We start from the raw sequence: 20341 nt of genomic DNA on the forward strand, positions 1-20341 counted from the left end.
ATCTGAAAAAAATTATATTTAACCGTTGATAATAAAAGGATGTGGCTCCCAGCCATGGCTGCCTGCTATGTTTAAATTTTATACATAAAGCTCGGCAGCCTAGTAGTTCTGAACAGCTGCTTCTTTCCCTCTATACTGGAGTACTTCTTAACCATAAAATTCTCACATCTCAGATAATCTTAGTGCTAGTAATGACTCCCCTCTTCTCAGGAGGACTTGATTGAGATAAACTGACACTTTCAGGCTATTTTATGATCAATTTCCTTCACGAAATCCTCTATAGATCCAGTATCTTTGTCTCATCTTCAGTTTTATCCCCAGTAGTGGTCCTTCTTTGTGTAAGTGTGTGGATCTGATTCCTGCAGGAGATAGAAAGGAATGAGGAAAATAGAAAAATAGTAGGTAAACAACAAAAAGAAAATGAAAATATTGCAACTTGGCCTCCAAAGAACAGAAATAGTATTTGTGTTTATGTGAATGTGGTCTGCAGATAGAACCCAGGGCCTCACACTTAGCTAGGCAAGCATTGTACCATGGAGCCACACTCCCAGCTCAGAAATAACATTTACTGAGTGCCTAACATAGCCTAGAACTTACTTATTCTTCATCTCATAACAAAGACCAGAAACTCACCTTAAACTGGTACAACCAGACCTCTCCACTTCACCAACAATATCCAGCCATTTTGATTTAGAATTGAAGGCAGAAAACAAGAAATTTAAAAGTCAAGCTAGACATAGTGGTAACATTGTGATCCAAGATACTTGCGGAGGCTGAGGCAAAAAGGCCAAATTTAGAGACCCTATTTAAAAGACAAAAGTGTTGAGGACATGGCCCAAGAAGTTGGGCATTTCTGTAGCAAGTACAAGGCCCTAGATCCACTCTCCAGTACAAAATAATACGAAGATTCACTATCCTTGCTATTCGGAAGATTCCCTGAGCATGGTTAGCTCAAGCAGGTGATGCGGCACTAGGGAAATCCAGGTGGAGAGTTTTGTTGGTCCCAGGCCCTTCCTTGGGTGCAAGAGTAGGGTAGATGGAGAGGTATTGGGGCAGCTGCAAAATCCATTTTCCATCTGGAGGAAAAGCTGAGATGTGACAGGAGTGCCATGGTCAGTGTTGCAGCCTGTACTTTCCTAACCTTAGAGCAGGCAGACAGTATTGTAGACAGTGGTTTTCTTTAACTGGCTGAGTGAAGAGTCCTAGGCCAGGGTGATACCAGGACTGCTCCACAGCCTCTGTACTGAGAAATAACATAGAAGGGGATCTGGAAGAACTGTTCCACTCTGAATTTTCTATGTCCATAATGAGCTAGTCAAGTACTAGTTACTTTCACTATAAAGGAAAGAACTGGAAATTTCAAAAGCTCTATTCTTTTAAGTTCTCATTTGTCTGTCTTTGTATGGGAACAAATTGCTATCCCTACCTTCATTAGTGTTAAATACAGTGGAATCAGCCAGCTAGGAATTAAAAGTGTATCAGTTTTATAAATGGTTACATTGATATTAAACATGCATGTTTTGATTTACATATTAACATGTATACCTATCCATCAAAATGTGTACCTATTCATCAACTATGGGTTAGAAAATACCTCTTCAGTGTGAATGCAAAAAGCATGCCATTTTCTGGCTGTCTAATTAAATAAAAGATGATTAACAACATTGCTTTGTACCTCATATATTTCACTGTTTAAAATCAAAGACCTTCAGAAATGTCCTTTTGTCTGACCATGATAAGTTGACCCTTCTCTGGGAAAACTACAATTTAAAAGAAACCTTCATTAGAAATGAAGCAATGCAATAAATTTTACCTGAACTCAGATTGCATTTTGTCCTGTTAATTTCATCTGAAGCTCATCACAGCTAAGGCAGGTCTAAGTTCTGTCTCATCCATTTGTACAGTGCTAAATATAGGTGAATACACAGCCAGCTTCTCCACCTAACAACCATTTGTAAACCAATGGGTTAGGTTGCTATCCTAAACTATAAACATAAGGTCTCTGTGTTCTCAATTGAAACCTTTTTTTTTTTTAAATAACTACAAAGCAGTAACTGGGCTTCACTTAAATTCACCTATTTGTTTCTGCTAGTGTTGACTACAGGCTTAGATCTCCTCGACCTGAGTGAACCAGTCTCCCAGACTCAAACCAAAGCCAAGAAGGCAGAGCCCTCATCAAAAACTTCATCTCTCAAGAAAAAGGCAGAGGGACCTGACCTCATCGGCACTGATGTTGAGCAGAGAGGCCAGCCCCTCCAAGTAACAGAGACATCATCCTTAGATTTAGGTAAGGAAGTAGTTGTCTCTGGCCACTGCTTAATAGCTACTGGGGAGCTCAGCTTTACGTAACTAGTATTGATGCACTCATTCAGCCCACATGTATTTTGCTAGTTATAGGAACCAGGCATGTTTAGAGACATGTTCAGATTGATGAAATAATAACTACCACGTATTATTGTTCTGCAATCATGCTACATTATTTGCATGAAATGTATTATTATCTCATTAAATTATCACAACTCAGAAATATCTGTGAGAAACCAAATTTAAAATTTAACTTGTCCTAAGACCTCCGAGTTAGTAATAAGAGCTAGAACTTGTGCTTCACTATAGTGAACTTTAAAGCACATACTTTGATCCTCTGGAGAAAAAGACAGCTTAATCCTTAGCAGATTGAATCAGTCAAATCAAGCTGTTTTCTCAGGAGAAATAAAACTGGTAGGAGCTTCAGAAAATTATCTCTGGCTGTTACTCACTTCTGTGTTTGTGTACATAAATATGTGGTGAATATGTATATACTCATAAAGTGAGCTAATTCATACCTTATTCATGATGTTGTGTGAAGAATAAGGATATATATGCATATATAGATATATATGTGAAATCACTTTCTACCATGATATGTATGTTAGATAGCCAACTAATTTATTCCTTTGCCCAATAAACATTTATTTGAGATGTCTGGAGTTGTGGGCATTTACTATGTTCTAGGAATACAAAAATAATATATCTTTGTTTTGCCAGGCACTGGTGGCTCATGCTTACAGTCATAACTACTCAAGAGGTTGAAATCTGAGGTCATAGTTTGAAGCCAGCCCGGGCAAGAAAGTTTGTGAGACTTGTCTCCATTTAATCTTCAAAAGCCAGAAGTAGAGTTGTGACTCAAGTGATAGAGTGCTAGTTTTGAACACAAAAGCTCAGGGACTGCACCGAGGCCCAGACTTTAGCCCAGGACTGGCAAGATGATAATAATAAAATAATAATAATAATATAACCTTGTGTTCCCTTTATCAGATTTAAAATCTGGTAGAGAAATTAAAAATAACTATGTATTTGGAACTAAAGGTAAATGTAATAGTGTGCAATTACACAATTAGTCAAAAGTCTGAGTTTCAGTAGTGGTCAGATAATTGGAATCCATGGATGGCATATCCTTAAGATTGAGATTGAATCTTGGCAAAGTGGTACACACCTGTGGTTCCAGCTCCTGTGCAAGCTGAGGCAGAAGAATCCTGAGTTTGAGGCTAGTCCAGGCAACGTTAGTGAGACACGTTCTCAATTTAAAAGGCAGGAGGATATGGGAGGGGTAGATCAAGTGGTGGAGCTCCTATATAGCACCTATAAGGCCCTCGATACCATGGAGTTGAGGAGTAAAGATTGACAGGACTGACCATAACAAATTCTACTTTGGGAAAAAAAAAATCCTTCTCTAGTGGATAGATGACGAGAAGAATCAAGGCAGGAATGGCAATACAGAGATCCAGTGCTAACAGAGGGGAGAGACAGATCAAGAAATGTTAGAACGAGATTTGGGAACTGGGTAAATGTATATGCCAGCAAGGGGGCCTTAAAGAACATGTGAGCTCTGTGACCGAGGGTACAAGTGGAGAGAAGGAAAGGAGCAAGTCAAGATGGACCACAGAGCTCATTTTTCAACCTGTTTTATTTGGAAACTGCAACGACATCTCTGAGATCCAATGGATTGTGGGATATCTAGGTCTAGGGCTGAGGAGAGCAGCATGGGAAATGGTTTAGGAAATCAGAAGCATGCAAGTGGATATGAAGCCCTGACTGTGGATGAGGTCATTCAGGAAGAGATTGCAAGAAAGGGTAGAGGGGAAGCCCACTGTTCAAACCTGTTGCCTGCACAGCATTGTTTCTCCTAACATTGTCCTCTTTGAGGCCTGTCTTTGGAGGAAAATTTTATAACTCTCTTTAGCCCTTCCTATCATGCACATGTTCTAGGTTTAGCCAATCGTACAAATTGGTGAATCAATTTACATGAGAATATATTATTTACACTAGTCATGGTTGCTACTTGGGAGGCAGAGATATGGAGGGTCACAAATGGAAATCAGCAGAGTCAAAAAAAAAGTGAGGCCCTTTGTAAAAGAACAAGCCAGGATGGTGGTGCATGCTTGCAACCTCAGGCACATAAGTAAGGAGATCTTAGTCGGAGGCCAGCCTGGGTAAGAAGCACAAGCCCTAACAGAAAAAAAAAACTAAAGCAGAGGGCTGGGGATATGGCCTAGTTGCAAGAGTGCTCGCCTCTTATACATGAAGCCCTGGGTTCGATTCCCCAGCACCACATATACAGAAAATGGCCAGAAGTGGCGCTGTGGCTCAAGTGGCAGAGTGCTAGCCTTGAGCAAAAGGAAGCCAGGGACAGTGCTCAGGCCCTGAGTCCAAGCCCCAGGACTGGCAAAAAAAAAAAAAAAAACTAAAGCAGAAAGGTCTTATGTGCTGCTCAGATAGTAGAGCACCAGCCCAACAAGCACACAGACAACCCTGAGTTTAAACCCCCAAATAGAATATATATGCATGTATATATGTATATATATTTATGTAACTGACTGTATTTCAATACAGCATTATAAATACTTAAAGGAAAATTTATATCTCTGCTTCTGAAGAAGTACCCCATGAGTAAGTTGTAAGAATATTTATAATAGGAAGGGAAGGAAAATCGCAGAAACATTGGGACTAAGGGTGAACCACTGCTTTTGTGATTCTCCTTCCCTTCCTAGTCTCTAGTGGTCACTAGACACTATGTTGAAAATGAACTTTAAAACTTGGGGAAAGGGGGAGTTGAGGGAGGGGGAAAACTGCTCAAAAAGAAATGTGCCATACTTAGGTAACTGTAACCCTCTGTAATCACCTTCACAGTAAAATAAAGACCAAAAAAAAAAAGAATATTTATGCTAAAAACAAACAAACAAAAAAAAAAAACTCCTTGGAAGTCAAGTGCTGGTGGCTCATGCCTATAATCCTAGCTTCTCAGGAGGCTGAAATCTCAGTTTAGTGGTACAAAGCCAACCCAAGAAGGAAAACCCATGAGACATTTATCTCCAGTTAACCACCAAAACACTAGAATTGTGGCTCAAATGGTAGAGAGCTAGCTTTGAGCACAAAGTTCAAATGTCATAAAGTACTGATTTCTGATTCATGAGACAGCATGGCTGAACCTTGAAGACATTATTCCAAATGAAATAAAACAGACATAAAAGGAGAAATAATCTGTCTCAAAGAAACAGAAAGTTTACCAGAATTTAGGAGGAGGAGATGGTGAGTTAGTGAACAATGAGTAGAGAGTTTAGAATGCTAAACATTCATGAGATAAATATTAGCTAAGGTTATACTAGAATATGATTTTACTAACACACTAAATTGTTCATATGAAAGTAGTAAAACTGATATTTTGTTATGTAACTAATTTTTAAAAGAAGATCTTGGGGAACTAAAACCTATCAGATTATAAATGAAAAAGCTGAACCCCAAGATTAAGAAATTTGTTCAGGGGCTGGGGATATGGCCTAGTGGCAAGAGTGCTTGCCTTGTATACATGAAGCCCTGGGTTCAATTGCCCAACACCACATATACAGAAAACAGCCAGAAGTGGCACTGTGGCTCAAGTGGCAGAGTGCTAGCCTTGAGCAAAAAGAAGCCAGGGACAGTGCTCAGGCCCTGAGTCTAAGGCCCAGGACTGGCAAAAAAAAAAAGAAAGAAAGAAATTTGTTCATGCGGGCTGGGATGTAGCTCAGTGGCAAAGTGCTTGCCTAGCAAGTGCAACGTCCTGGGTTCGATCCCCAGTACCAAAAAAAAAAAAAAGAATTTTGTTCAGTCACATACCCATTAGTGGGAAAGAACCCAGCCAAAGTCTTCCACTGTAAGAATTAAACCACAGAGATGATGTGGTTCTTGCATTCTCTTGGCATTTTTTTATTGCCCTCTTTTATTCCATCCCCATTATATACTCATTTCTTTAGTGAAAAGTAAAGGATTTAACCTGTTTTAGTTTCTTCCCACCCCCTTTTAATATTGAAGTTTATTTCTTATAACAAAATTTCTTTCTTGAACTGTGTCTGGAAGTGTGCTAAAACTGCCCTTATCAGGAAACTGGTAGGTAGTATTCCATATACATATGCTACACCAGATCCCATAGACTCATTCACAGGATTCAATAATACTATGCGTTTGAAAGAAATTGAGGTAAAAACAACTTGAGCCGGGTGCTAGTGATTCAAGTCTGTAATCCTAGCTACTCAGGAGGCTGAGATCTGAGAATCAAAGTTTGCAGCCAGCCCTGGCAGATATCTGGGAGACTTATTTCCAGTTAACCAGCAAAAAGCTAGAAAGTGGAGATGTGGTTCAAGCAGTTGAGTGCCAGCCTTGAACGAATGAGTCAAATGAAGCCCTGAGTTCAAGCCCCAGTACACACACACACACACACACACACACACACACGCACATACACACACATGCACACACACATCCTGATTGCTTCAATTATAAGAACAATACAATTTTTCTTCATAGTTCTCGTTTTTATTTAGTTTCATATATTTTAATTAAATTTCACTGGCACATTGTAAAGGTAAAAGGGTCTTTCATGTGTGGGAATAATGCTTGCTTGGATAAACCTTTTCAATCTTAAACAATCTCTTCACTATATTCACCTAGTTCTCTTTCCCTGGCTCCCTCACCCCATTTTTTACCTCTTAGTAGATATTCAAACACAACTGGAAAAATGGGATGATGTTAAATTTCATGGAGATCGAAATAGCAAGGGGCATCCAATGGCAGAGAGAAAATCATGTTCATCTAGAACTGGATCAAAAGAGCTTTTATGGTAAGGTAATCTGACCAAAGAAAATAGCCATGTATGTGTCATCTCTATGAGTGCTTCTTTCATGTACAGCCAATTCGTTAAATTAATCCAGATATCTAGTGTCACATATAATAACCTCAATGGTCAATGTTAACTGATTTAGCTTCTACAAACTCTAAATTGTTTCAAGTGAATTGTCAAGAATTAATTAAATTCAGTCTATAAGAATTTGAGACATATCATGATTCAACATTTGTTAATAATTGTCTAAATGTGTAACTGAGATAGTCAAAGTGATGTATATACATATAAAAATATGTGGAAGAACCTTTATGTAATATGGTACATTAATGCTAGTGATGTTCTCTGATTATACAGGTAATCTTCTCTGGCTTTCTCAATCATCCACTGCCTTATAATACAATAATTAAGGTTAATGGATGAATACTTTGAAAAATCTGACCACTTCATTTCACCATGTTTATATGAGTCTTAAAGGGCAGTTTCCCATTTCAGTTTCTTGTTGCCCATTCCAATCTTCAACTTATTGTAGTATTTCAAGTTCAAACTAGAGATATTTTGAGAAATGTCCCCCATAAAAAGACACAATATTTTTTCATAAAACGAAATTCTGTTAAACAAATTGGCTTTGTGTCTGTTTTTCCTTATGCCTAGAAGTAAGCTAAATTCTAAATAAAAACAATGACACTTAGCACATTATGGCCACTTAAATAGATGTTCGTTATAATGGAAATTCATAAAATTTATCTTTATCACCAGTATTCTGATGAGAGGTTCATTATCCTGGCTTTCAGTAATTCAAACTACCTATGTTTCTTGGGTGAAGTTTAGGCTGAATTTGCTCTTGATGACATTGGTTTCTGTAATGCATCCTCCCAGGTCCTCGGAACACAGATCTCAACCAGAGATGAGTGGTAGCAAGAGTGCCCTCAACTCTGAGTCAGCTGCAGAACTGGAATTAGTGACCCCAGCACAGGTAATGAAGCCATGTCTCCCGTGAATCCATCTGTTCAAGTAGATAATGTCTCATGAATATTTCACTTACTTTTTTTTTCTTTTTACAAAAGTTTGAAGTATTTTTCTGAATTTTGCTTCCTTACTCAGCAGCTGCCTCAGTGCTAAGAATAACTGATTTTATACATACATATTTGGCTGGGAAATGAGTTAATGAATTCACTGTGTACTTAGCACATTTCGCTTGTTCTGCCATTGACTGTGCCAGTATTTTGCAATACAAAATCTGGTTCTACTCCTGCATTAGCACTATTTGTGTTACAGAACAAAAAAAAAAAAAAAAAGAGGAAGTCACATCCACAGTGTTCATTCACATCTATGCCTCATGGAACAAGGTATTTATACACATCAGTATTCTGATGTCATATTAAAATAAAGTTCATACCAGAGAGTAGTATTATTCTTGTATTAGCAGTAATGATAATAAGAAGAGCAATTGCCACTGTGAATGCCCACGAAGCTATTAGGGACTTACTGTGTGCTTTTCATGTATTATATCCAATATTTGAATAATTTCATACATTTTAAAGATAATTTAAAGATAGTCCTCAGAAGCACTCTTCATCTCACATCTTGTCGTCCCACCTCTTTTCCTGGGGCATAATCACTGGTGGTGACCATGTATGGAATAAGATCTGCCTGTCCACTGCCTGACCAGCACTTCAGTATAAATGGTAATGAGTTTATTCTCTCTTATGGATAAGCCCATCTCTTCTATGGTACTGAGGCTAATCTCAGTCTCAATCTTTCCAAGGCTATTGCCTTAACCTAAAACCACAAAGATCTCTGAAGTTTGTGCCCATGTTAGGACATTCTGGAGTCTAGTTAAGGTATAACTGCTCATTTAAGGAGCAGGAGATTTTCTTGAGTTTTCTAAATAAGATTAAGAGGAGTAAGTCGTCTGGGGTGAAATAAAATGGATAATAATGAAAACAGAAAGTGTTACTGTGTGGTATGATTTGAGTTTCTAATATACATTGGCCCATTCGATCCCATTGTGTAGAGCAGGAAAATAGGACACAGAAAGATAAAGAAACTAATCTGTGGACCCACAACTATTCAGTGCCAGAGAGAAAAAGGTCACATATAGAGTGGAAGTTCTAAGAAAATGGAAACCTTCTGAAAACACCTCCTCCTCCAGGAGAGAAGACATTAGTATTCCCAGAACGCAGCTGGAAAACAAGTCAACCAACTTCCTGAACAAATCATCCTGCAAACCTTAATGAATTGTAAATGTAGCATGAAACTGTATTTTCTTTCTTTGTGCTCATTCTAAATGAATCTTTCTAAAAAATGAAAAATTAAAGCAGTTATTAGAAAAACATTTCTTGATAAGCACAGTAGAGATTTAGGACTCACCTGAAAGTAACTGGTACTGTGTCATAAACTAGAATCCTGGCACAATTTAATGTAGCGATAAAACATTTGTTTTGAAAGCAGGGCAAGACTTGGCACAGGTGGGCTGTTCTACACCAAGCTGGGGCAGAGGAACAGCTGGGGTCCTTGGTTGCCATAGAAACCCACAATGCATTTATCTTATTATCCCAATCACTGCTGCCCTCCCGCTGCTTGTGTGATTCCATCCCTCCACACCACACTGTCCTTCCTCTTACCCACGAACCACCCTTGCTTTAAGGGAGCACAATGTGCTTTGGAAAATTGGTACGTGGTTCCTTCTATTGTCTTACAAAATACACTTTAAAATGCACTACAGTCTAAGGAAGGCTTAGTGAATCCTTTCAGAGGGTTATGTACAATGGTTTTTAGAAAAATAAACATTGTCAATTTAGTAAGATTTGCTAGAACTAAGAAATTCCATGCTATTCTGTGAATTCCAGTCTGGTTTAATTAGAAAAACTTCATGAATCAAGGTTTCATACTGCACCTGAAACACCCCATCATCTAAACAGAGAAGCAAGGGGGCACACAAATTTATCTACTGTTACCAAAGACAGATGTTGGCACTCATAGAAACATACTTCTCTTAAATGTATGGCTTTTTATGTAGATACAGTAAAATATGATGGAAGTCGAATAAAGATCCAACCTTAGCCGACTTGCAAATCATTCACATAGAATATTTCAGCTCATTAAAACTGTTTGCTGGGCTCCTCCCTCTCAGATGGAGGGAGTGAATCAAAAGGTGATAGGCTATTTGCAAGCCATGCTTTAAAAAATATATTTCAGAATCACAAATATACATTGATATGATTTTGTGAGCTCACAAAGTAAATAATTCTGATGTTTTCTCACTTTCTAAGACATAGAAAGGAAAACATGTTATAGGTGTTTTTCCCACATCTTCTCAACACTTGTTATCTTTTGGCTTTTTGATAATAGCCCTTCTAACACTTGTGAAGTGATATCATGATTTTTTAATTTTGTTTTATTCTTTAATTTTATTTATTTTTGTAAACTTATTTTACCTATTAGGGGACTTACGCTTGCTGCTCATGCGCTTCTATCACTTGAGCCACACACCTCAGCCATTTTCTTTCTAGTTATTTTTCTGATACTCTCATTTTTTGCCATAGCAGACTTGAATCACAATTCTATGTATGCGTCCTGCATAGTGTTGATGCCAAGTGGAGCTAAGGCTCAAGTGGCAGTACACTACTTTAGCACAAAATAAGGGAGGAGGCAACAAGTTGGATAAGAAATGTACTCAACTGCCTTACGTATGAAACTGTAACCCCTCTGTACTTCACTTTGACAATTAAAAAAAAAAATCTCAGGGACAGTGCCCAGCCCCGACTTCAAGATCCAAGATTGGCCAAAAAAATGTTGATAAGATTGCACATGCTGGTAATCCCAGATACATTGGGAGGAAGATTGAAGTCTTAGCAAGCTCCAACAGAAGCCCAAGATACTGTCTAAATTAAGTAAAAGCAGAAAGGGCTGAGAGCATGACTCTAGTAGTAGAGCACCTGCCTAACAAGCACACAGCCCTGAGTTATCAACACCAAAAAAAAAGAAGGAGGGAGGGGGAGGAGGAGGAAGAGGGAGAGGAGGAGGAGGAGGGGGGAGAGGGGAAGGAGGGGGAGGGGGAGGAGGGGGAGGAGGGGGAGGAGAAGGAAAAAGTACAGAGATACAAAACTTCTACCACCTGTAAGTCAGTGAACCCGTAAGTGCTAAATATATGGATGCTCCACAGGTTTATTGTTGAGTGACAAGTGAATTACAGAATAGTATGCCATTTGTGTTCAATTTTTGAAAACATATTGCTATATTCTACTTATGGGTGCATAAATATGAAATTAACTACACAGAGGCTCTAGGTATGCTCTACAGGCACATCTCATTTTTTTGTGATTTTTGAAAATATTTTCATTTAGCTCAATTAAGATATATGTCACCTTAGCTGTGATTCCTCAAAGCAGTTGGCCTCATCAGACATGATTTTGCCTAAATGGCTCGCGATTATTTCAGAGAGGGCAATATCCTGAGATACAGGATACAAGATTGTGCCAGTATACAAGGCAAAGGAAAGCAGATCCTATGTTAGCACTTGCTGTATATATGAGGCAAGCCTTTAAGCAACACTTCTATCTCAGCTACTGGTACTCCTAACAAATTGAAAGCCAGACTACCAATTTCTAGATCTAACCTTCTAATAGAAATTATCCTAGCCACAAGCTAGAATCAAGTGGAGGGTTTTACTAAAATATCAGTGATTGGGATCCAGAGTTATAGAAGTAGTATGTTTGAAGATGGGCCTGGTTTTAACATGACTAAGCTGAGACTCATTACTGGGGAAAAAAAAAAAACTGTGCGTGTATGCTCACAAACATTGAGACATACCAATTAGGGCATAAATCTTGAAAGATACTCTAAAAATAACATCAGTTAGATATGTTTCTGGGAAAGTGAGATGAGAAAAGAAACAACACTTAGTCGTTTGTGTCATGTGATCTAATACTATAACTCTTTGTATATGGCTTATTTCAGGCTCGACTGACCAAAGAACATCGCTGGGGAAGTGCATTACTTTCCAGAAACCACTCCTTGGAAGAGGAATTTGAAAGGGCAAAGGCAGCAGTTGAGGTACTTCAAAAATATGCCCTTCTTTTTAATGTTTCTCAGAGTGCCATTAAAAAAATCAAACCAATAAGATACATATAAAATGAGTCTTACTTTATAGATAGGATCAGAAACATGATTATGACTGTTAAAATGGGATGTGTTGTGAAAGAACCTTTGATTTCTCATCTGGAAGACAAATAGATATCACCTCTTGTGCCAGATTACCAACGGCTGTGTGGAGTGCTGTGTTCTTTCTGGGTCAGAAAGAACTCAGAGCCTCTGGGTTCCATGGTGAACACTGCCATGTAGTTGCTAAGTCTCAGTGAGACCAAGAGTGATGTCTGGTATTTGGCAATGTTCCTGCCTTTGGGTATTATAGTTTTCTAATTGGTTGGGAAAGGGGCATTGCTTGGATAGTCTAGCCAGTGGATAACCTGAGACATGATCTTTTTTTACTATTGTCTAAAATATTGTTGAGAAGTAAAGTGAAACACTGAATATGAATATTGAATATAAAAAGGTTGTAATGGAAGTAGGGAAGAAGGAAGAGAAGCCAAAGAAAAATCAGACATCATCTTTTGCTATCTTTTAATCCACTCTCTTCTGGCTGGAAGAGCAAAGGCTACGTCATGGACGTGAGCTGGAGTGCTCATCAGAGCCTGGCTTGCTATGGGAGCAGAGCTTTGCACAGAACTCAAGTAGGAGTTTGAGCGGACCTCTCCTTCCATTACTAATATGAAGTCTGGAGAAATGAAGGCGTTCTTGAAATGTGCTTCATTTCTGTGATTTAACCTAGATTTCAGATGGAATGCTGATACAGAGCCTCTTTCTCCATAACATTTTCTCATCGTCATTTAAGGATTTATTTTATTCTGGGAAATAATTTCATATGACACTTTTCGTAGAACATTTCATAGAACATGTCATAGAACACTTTTCATCTCACCACATTAAAATCCATCCAAATTTCTTCATTTAATTTTAACTTTTTTCTAGTTAAAAAAGATAGTGAATATTTAATAATCTTAGCATGATTAACTGATGTATTTGGTTGAGACCAGCTGAGTTCAATCAAGTTATTCAAATGCATGAATCCTGTAGCTTAATTTATTTTAAATGTCGATTTTCCAGACTTTAGAGCTAATTTAAACTTATCTTTTGAACTCCTACTGTGTGTAGTGCAGTGAATTAGCACTCAAATTATTATTGTGAAGCATAGAATCTTGGGTCAAGGAAGACATTAGCATTTATCTAGTGCCATTTATAATAAGAAAAATAATGGATTTCTACTAAAAAATCATGAAGTAACAATCAATAAGGAAAATATAACTACCTACTTATCAAGATACATATTCCTAAAACCATTTCATCTTATTTTGATAGAGAGCTTAGACATTTTTTCTTTTTAAAATTCTTGGTCAATTCTTGCATATAGTTCTTACACACAATGAGGGCCAATTCATTTCTTTCCCTGAAAACCCATTTCGGTTTTGACTAATAATAGTTATGAAATGTTTCTTACTTATATCGTGTTGCCATGGCCTACCAAGAAGTTCATCTTTTTGTTACCTCTGGACCAAGGTGGAATTAGCTTAATCATTTCTCTATATGATGCCCACCTTACCCAACTAGCTATGTCTTCTGGCTTTCCTTGTCACTCCCAGGGCCTGAATTGTTATTTCAACTCATCCTTACAGCTGTATGACAATGGTACATCTCAAGACCTCTATCTCTATACCTCTACAGTCCTTTTCTGCCACAAAACCTGGGAGGCTGTAAATTGCTTCAAAATATTACTCTCTTAAGAAATATTATTGACTGCCTACATGCACTAGCTGACAAACTAGAAGCTACAGATAAAGAAATGGGGAAGTGGAGCTGTGGCTCAAGTGGTAGATCACCAACCTTGAGAGGACAAAGCTAACAAATAGTGTGTAGGCCCTAAATTCAAACCCCAGGACCAGCACATGCATACGTGCACACACACACACACACACACACACACACACACACACACACACACCTGTGCCATTTGCTGAGGGTAAGTGGCTTAGTTCTGTAATTTTAGCTAATCAGAAGGCTGAGATATGAAGATCATGGTTCAGATCCAGCCCAGACAGCATAGTCCATGAGACTCATATCTTCAATTAACTAACAATAAGACAGAATTGGAGATGTGCCTCAAATGGTAGAGCAAGAGAAAAAGGTAAAATACAGCACCCAGGCCCTGAGATCAAGCCCCAGTACCAGCACACACACACACAAGTAAAAAAATGAATCAGCATTAGGGATCTGCCTAACATGGACCACGGGAAAAAAACACTTTTTCCTCAAATCGTCTTAGATAAGGAGCTTGAATTTCTAATATACAAAAAATAAGTTTATGCTTTCATGTGTAAAGAATAATAATACTGAATTCCCAACAAATTGAAAAATATTTTTGTTTATCTTCCTTCTGGAAGATTCACAAAGGAATGGGGAAAGATGATGCCAACCACAGAATTGGGTAGGGAAAAAGAAGTGTATGAGTGTGAGTCAGGAAATGCAGTATTCAGACTATGGGTGGAAAATCAAGAATACACATCCATTTACCTCAGGCCATTTACCTCAGATTGTTCTTACCTAGAATAGTATCTAAATTTCCAGTAAAATACATAGTAATACATATCAAAGTCTTAGACACATACATACCCATTGAAAACATTTAAGATTGTGTAAAAATGTTTATTTCAGCTGGAATAAGTCTGTGACTATCAATTTTATGATATAATCCCAATTTTGTAAAAGGATAACCACATAATGACTAACATGTTGTATAAGAAGTCAAGTATTATCTTTGTACAAGGTGGTTTCAGTTTACCATATCAGTTTATAAGTGCATTGTGTCTTGATCAATGTTGCCCCTTTCATCATTTTAATCTTCACAGACATCCTGGGAAGGAGGCAATATTACCATCCCCATTTTGCATGAGAAAAGTGAGGCCCCCAAGAGATTGCAGACAGCTGTGTGGTATTTTATAAATAATTCAGATAAAGTCCAGCATTGCATACTTCATAGGTTCCAAAGCCATAATGATGACCCAGGTTCTGGAGTCTGTATTTCCAACCACTGCCCTCTAGAAAAGAAAGAATCTATCCTGGTCTGATCAGGCTACTAGGACAAAATACCTGAGGCTGAGTAATTTCTAAAAGATAGAAATATTTTGCTTACAGTCCTGGGATCTGGGAAGCTCAAGATCAAATGCATAGTGTGGTGAGGGTTTATCCCACACAGAGGTGCTGTCCTGCTGCATCCTCACCACACCATGCATAGGAAGAAAAAGGGCTTGGAGCATGGCTCATGTGACAAGCACCTCTGCTCTCCATCAGACCTCCCTGGCATGAGCACTAATCTTGTCCTGATGACTCCACCCTCATGACCTCCCAGAGTCCCCCCTTTGAGTTCATGAACTTTAAGGAAACACATACTCAGGGCATAACAGAGCTTGTGTCCAAATGTTAATAGTAGATATTTTGGAGTGACTGCATTTGGAGTAATGCATTTGTTCTGGTTGCTTATCTGTGTTCTCCAAATGTTCTGTCAGAATCATGTGTTATGTTGTGAGTAATGGGAATTATTGCAAGTTATAGACACTAATGAGGGAGATAATATTGTCGAAAGAGTTAAAAAATAACTTAGTCTTCATTTCAGAACAAAGAACAACACTGCAGGCTGCTTCATTCGAGGCAGTTCTAATACCAATAAATGAAATAACAGATGAAAATTATGCATGGAGCAAGGTGAATTTTCCAAACTATCCACCTTCTATTTGTGTTTTGTCTGATTCAAGTGTTCCTTCTGTTCACATTTTGTCATCGTCCTCCATGTGATCAGGTGCCTGGACTCCCCACTTCCTCTGCTCTCTTGTAGTTGTTGTTTACAGGGTATACTAACCAATCCAGTCCTGACATTGGGCATGTTTTCTATTTTACATAGTGTGGACTCTCTCTTTTTTTGGTCTAAGACTAGGATTCAAACTCAGTCCCTGACAGGAACACTTTTGCTCATTGGCTAATGCTCTACCAACTGAGCTATACCTCCAAACCCATAAACTATTTTTTTTATTTGTAGCAAGGCATAAAAATATGCAATCCAACTAATTTTCAGCTCAAATGTCCTAAGATACAGCATCTAGTGTGGGGGCAAAGGCAGCTAATGCTTTGTACACATTGCATGTGGGAAATGACCTGAGAACCATTGATGTAAAAAACTGCCTGTTCAAGGTCACACTGGACTCCCAGTTCTCATAAAGCCCCTTGTGAGTGAGACTTTTTGTTTTTATACTTTATATCTTATTGGGGAAAAAAATCACTGCAAACTCAGCTATGAGCCCAAAGTATTGTAATTTTCAAAGAGCTAGATATTCCTATTCTGGGTGGGTTTTTCCCGCAATGCATTTCCTTGTCTAAAAGGATGAGGCATTTCCTCCATGCTTCCTCCTGGATTATCTCCACAGGACATCAGCTAATAAGGATATAGAAATGGAGAATTGGGAAGAGCCCCAGTAGCTCAGGAAGGCCTGAAACTGCCTCTCAGAGCAGAGATCCCTAGAGGAAACCACACTGCCACTGCAGAGGAGGGAGAAGGTCACCGGGGAAGATAGCACGCCTGCATCCACACACCAAAAATACATTCTGCGTCACTATTAGCAAGGAAGGAAAGAGCCATGGACACCTGGCATTGTGTTTAGCTAGTTAGTCTGCCTGGCTGCCTCTAAATTGTAGTGTACAACAAATTCATCAGAGGTGTTTTAGCTCCTACTATGGATCAGGTACAATACCAGGTATTAACAATAGGAAAATGAGTAAGTCCATGCCTGCCCTTAAGGAAGAGTTAAGGTGAGAAATCAGAATCTATCCAGACTGGGAGATCACTGAAGGGCAGCTCATCATGTGGTGTAGTTATTTCCACATCCATCTTCCCGACCACACTGCGACCTCTTATGGATGGGGCCATGTCTCATTTTCCTTTATGTCCTTGGCACCTAGTAAGGAAACTGGTGTGAAGCAGGGCCCTAAATTTTATCCTGGGTAAATCAGGGAAAAAATAATCAATTTGCCCTTAGAACACACCAGTCTCGTATAGGCCTGTCTTCTCTAGGGTGCTTAAGCTGTGTTATAAACTCTGACTAACAGAAGGATGAAACCTTTGCCTCTGGAAGCAAAGCCATGTTCCAGGTAGCTCATATATTATTTTAATGCATGCTTTATGCATTTAAAGCAAAGTTTTCATAGCTCCATTTTTACCCTATTTTTAAAAGGAATAGTAAAATATGTAAATGAGTAAAACAAGATGTAAGGACAAAGGGAAGCCCCATACTCAGAGGCAAGAAAAGCATGTTAACCTTAAGGTTTTTTGAATAATTAGTTGAGATTAATAAATTCTACCAAGATTTTTAAAGTCTAGACTTCTGAACACCCCTGCTCTCCCCATCCTCTCCCCTTTGGATGGTGCCTGTAGAAGGTTATAATAGCCACAAAATATTTCATACTCACTGCAAAATATGGAGCTCTATTTTCCTTCTGTAAGTGTGTGATACACTTAGTGATGGGCATTTGTAAATGAAATAAAATGGAAGGCAGTGTGAGTTCGAAGCTTCTGTCCTAAAATACTTTATATGGCCTCTACCCACCAATTGTCAGATCACTCACCACAGGGAAACCCCCTGCTCTGCCATGACCCTTAAAAGCCACATCATTAGGACCCAAGGCTTCTGCCAACAGCCATCAAGGAACTAAGACTCCTGCCCACAAAACATGAGTGACCCTCTGATACCTTGAGATGACTAACAGCCCCAGCAAACAGCTTAATCTGAGTTCAGAAACACCCCATGCCAGGGTCTGCCAGAAACTGAGTGATGTACAAAATGTTGTAACAACAGGTAATGGTTACATCACTCTACTCATAGTCGAGCCACATTCTGCTTCATTTGTTCCTCATCCCCTGCCCCCCCCCCCTGCCCCCAACACCTTCTAATGCTGCAGAGTACAAAGATTACCCTGTAGGACAAATACGATGTATTTATTCATTTTAGATTCCTTCCTTCATTTCTAACTGGTCCTCCACTGTCCTCTCTGATACCTGCAAGAGTGAATAAAGATCGTTTTGTGACTTCTGTGTTCCTGAGGAGCAATTTAGTCCATCTCTCTAGAATTTCTTTGGGAACTTGCCAGCTTCTTGATTTCTCTGCATGCCAAGCTTCACTGGAAGCTACTTTCTAACTTTTCATTGCTGTGTCCTACTGCATAAGACACAGCCCCCAGGTAATGTTCCTACCAATAGCATATGCAGAAATATAGCAAATTGGCAATCATTGCTCTAAGAACACAAGTGAAAGAGTTTGATAATAATTAATAATTCCTTTTCCTAAAAATACATGACTGTTGTCAGGTGCTGGTGTCTCACACCCATAATCCTAGCTGAGAGGCTGAGAGCCTCATAGGCTCAAGTTCAAAGCCAACTGGGGCAGGAAAGTCTGTGAGCCCCTTCTCTCCAATTGACCACCAAAAAAGCAAAACAAAAACTGGAAGCAGAGCCATTGATCAAGTGATAGAGTGCTACCCTTTAGCAAAAAAAGTTCAAGGACATTGCTCAGGCCCTGAGTTCAAGCCCCAGAACCCCCAGCCCCCTACCCCCTGCACCTCTCTCTCACACACACACACACAGAGATGTCAAGCACAGCAGTGAATCCTTTGGGCTCTCACAGTGGGAAAAGAGTTCCTTTCACGCAATCTCCTGTCTCAAATGCTGATCCTATGCAGAAACACCCTTATAGACCCTCCCAAGAAATAATATTTAGCCAGGATCTCAGCATCCTATGGACCAACAAAGGTAACAGAAATTTTTAGATGTCAGACATCTTAAATGACATTCCCAGTGGACCCTACTCTTCCTTGGAAGCACTGGGTTTGTTCTGTGAAATGTCATAGACCATCTTAGAGTTTGAGCCTCATACCTGGGGTTCAGAGGGACCACTCCTTCACAGTAGGAAAGGAAGTGAAATTCCTTGAAAGGAATTCCTTGAAGGAACAAATTCCTTATTATTAGCAGGCAGTATTGGAAACCATGTTTGCACATTTCCTTGGAGCTATTGATGGATGGAAACTCTAAATTCAAATAATAATACTAGAAACTACTTCAGTTTAGAATTTGGTTTGGAAATACATTTTCTTTCCTTATATTAGACTTCTCTTATTGAAATGTTTTAGTTTATATAAAAATCAGCATATGACAAGGGCAGCCACCTTATGAGAGAGTTTGAGGCATGGAGACAGAGCAGAATGGCATTAAAATATGTCTAGAGAATTTTGATATCACACATGAGCTTCAACAAAGCTGAATTGAATGAGGAATGTTGAAAGTAAAAGGCTTAGGGATATCCTATCTTACTTTATATTGAAAAAGTAAAAAAAAAAAAAAAAGAAAGAAAAGAAAAAAAAAAACATATCCTCAAATTAAGCCCCAAACTAGATTATCATGGTTGATATCAGAAAGTCTGGGTAGTCAAAGAAAAGAGATGAATGGTTTAACATTGTATTTCCATATCCTACATGTCTCTGAAATAAATATGTAGATGCACACACACATTTTATATCTGACTGGACTATGGAAATGAAGTATGTAAGTCACACTTAACATAAACCTAAATGAAAGGTTTTAGGTTCACAGAATATGTGGAGCTAACCTTAATGTATTTTTCCCTAACTAAATTCAGATGTGTTTTTGAGTGGTAGTAGGGTATTTATTGAGCCCATTTATGGAACCAGCAAGTGAATAAAATACATAACTTGAAAAAGCTACATTTAAGATTAACTGTTTCTTTGCCTATGTCTCACTTGGTTTTCTAATGATGTTCTTTCTGAAATGAGCTGGGCTTTGTTTTCTGAAGCACTGGTTCTCTACCTGTGATACACAGACATTAACTTATAGAGATCAGCCTTAAGAGACACTTCATAGAAGTAAACTGTAGTTTTCAAACTAGCCAAGTGGCAATGATCTGTTTTTAAGTTTATTTATTTCTTTATTGTCAAAGTGATGTAAAGAGGGGTTACAGTTTCATACATAAGGCAGTGAGTACATTTCTTATCCAACTTGTTACCTACTCCTTTACCCACCACTTTCTCTCCTCCCCATTT

At 38.6% G+C, this 20341-nt stretch overlaps 1 protein-coding gene across 4 annotated transcripts in view; it reads left to right on the forward strand.

Moving 5' to 3' along the window:
• Positions 1 to 20341, forward strand: part of Pex5l (peroxisomal biogenesis factor 5 like) — a 223746-nt gene that overhangs the window by 155031 nt on the left and 48374 nt on the right. For 2 of the 4 annotated variants that reach the window (XM_048347061.1, XM_048347062.1), the window contains 4 exons: positions 2093 to 2287; positions 7003 to 7129; positions 8009 to 8105; positions 12092 to 12187. In XM_048347061.1, the coding sequence (XP_048203018.1) occupies positions 2093 to 2287; positions 7003 to 7129; positions 8009 to 8105; positions 12092 to 12187 (515 nt within the window). The remainder of the gene's footprint in view (positions 1 to 2092; positions 2288 to 7002; positions 7130 to 8008; positions 8106 to 12091; positions 12188 to 20341) is intronic. The other 2 variants (XM_048347064.1, XM_048347065.1) reach the window with 1 other exon arrangement.

The sequence above is a fragment of the Perognathus longimembris genome, chromosome 5 (assembly GCF_023159225.1).
Source record: "Perognathus longimembris pacificus isolate PPM17 chromosome 5, ASM2315922v1, whole genome shotgun sequence".
In the NCBI taxonomy this organism is placed as follows: Eukaryota; Metazoa; Chordata; class Mammalia; order Rodentia; family Heteromyidae; genus Perognathus; species Perognathus longimembris.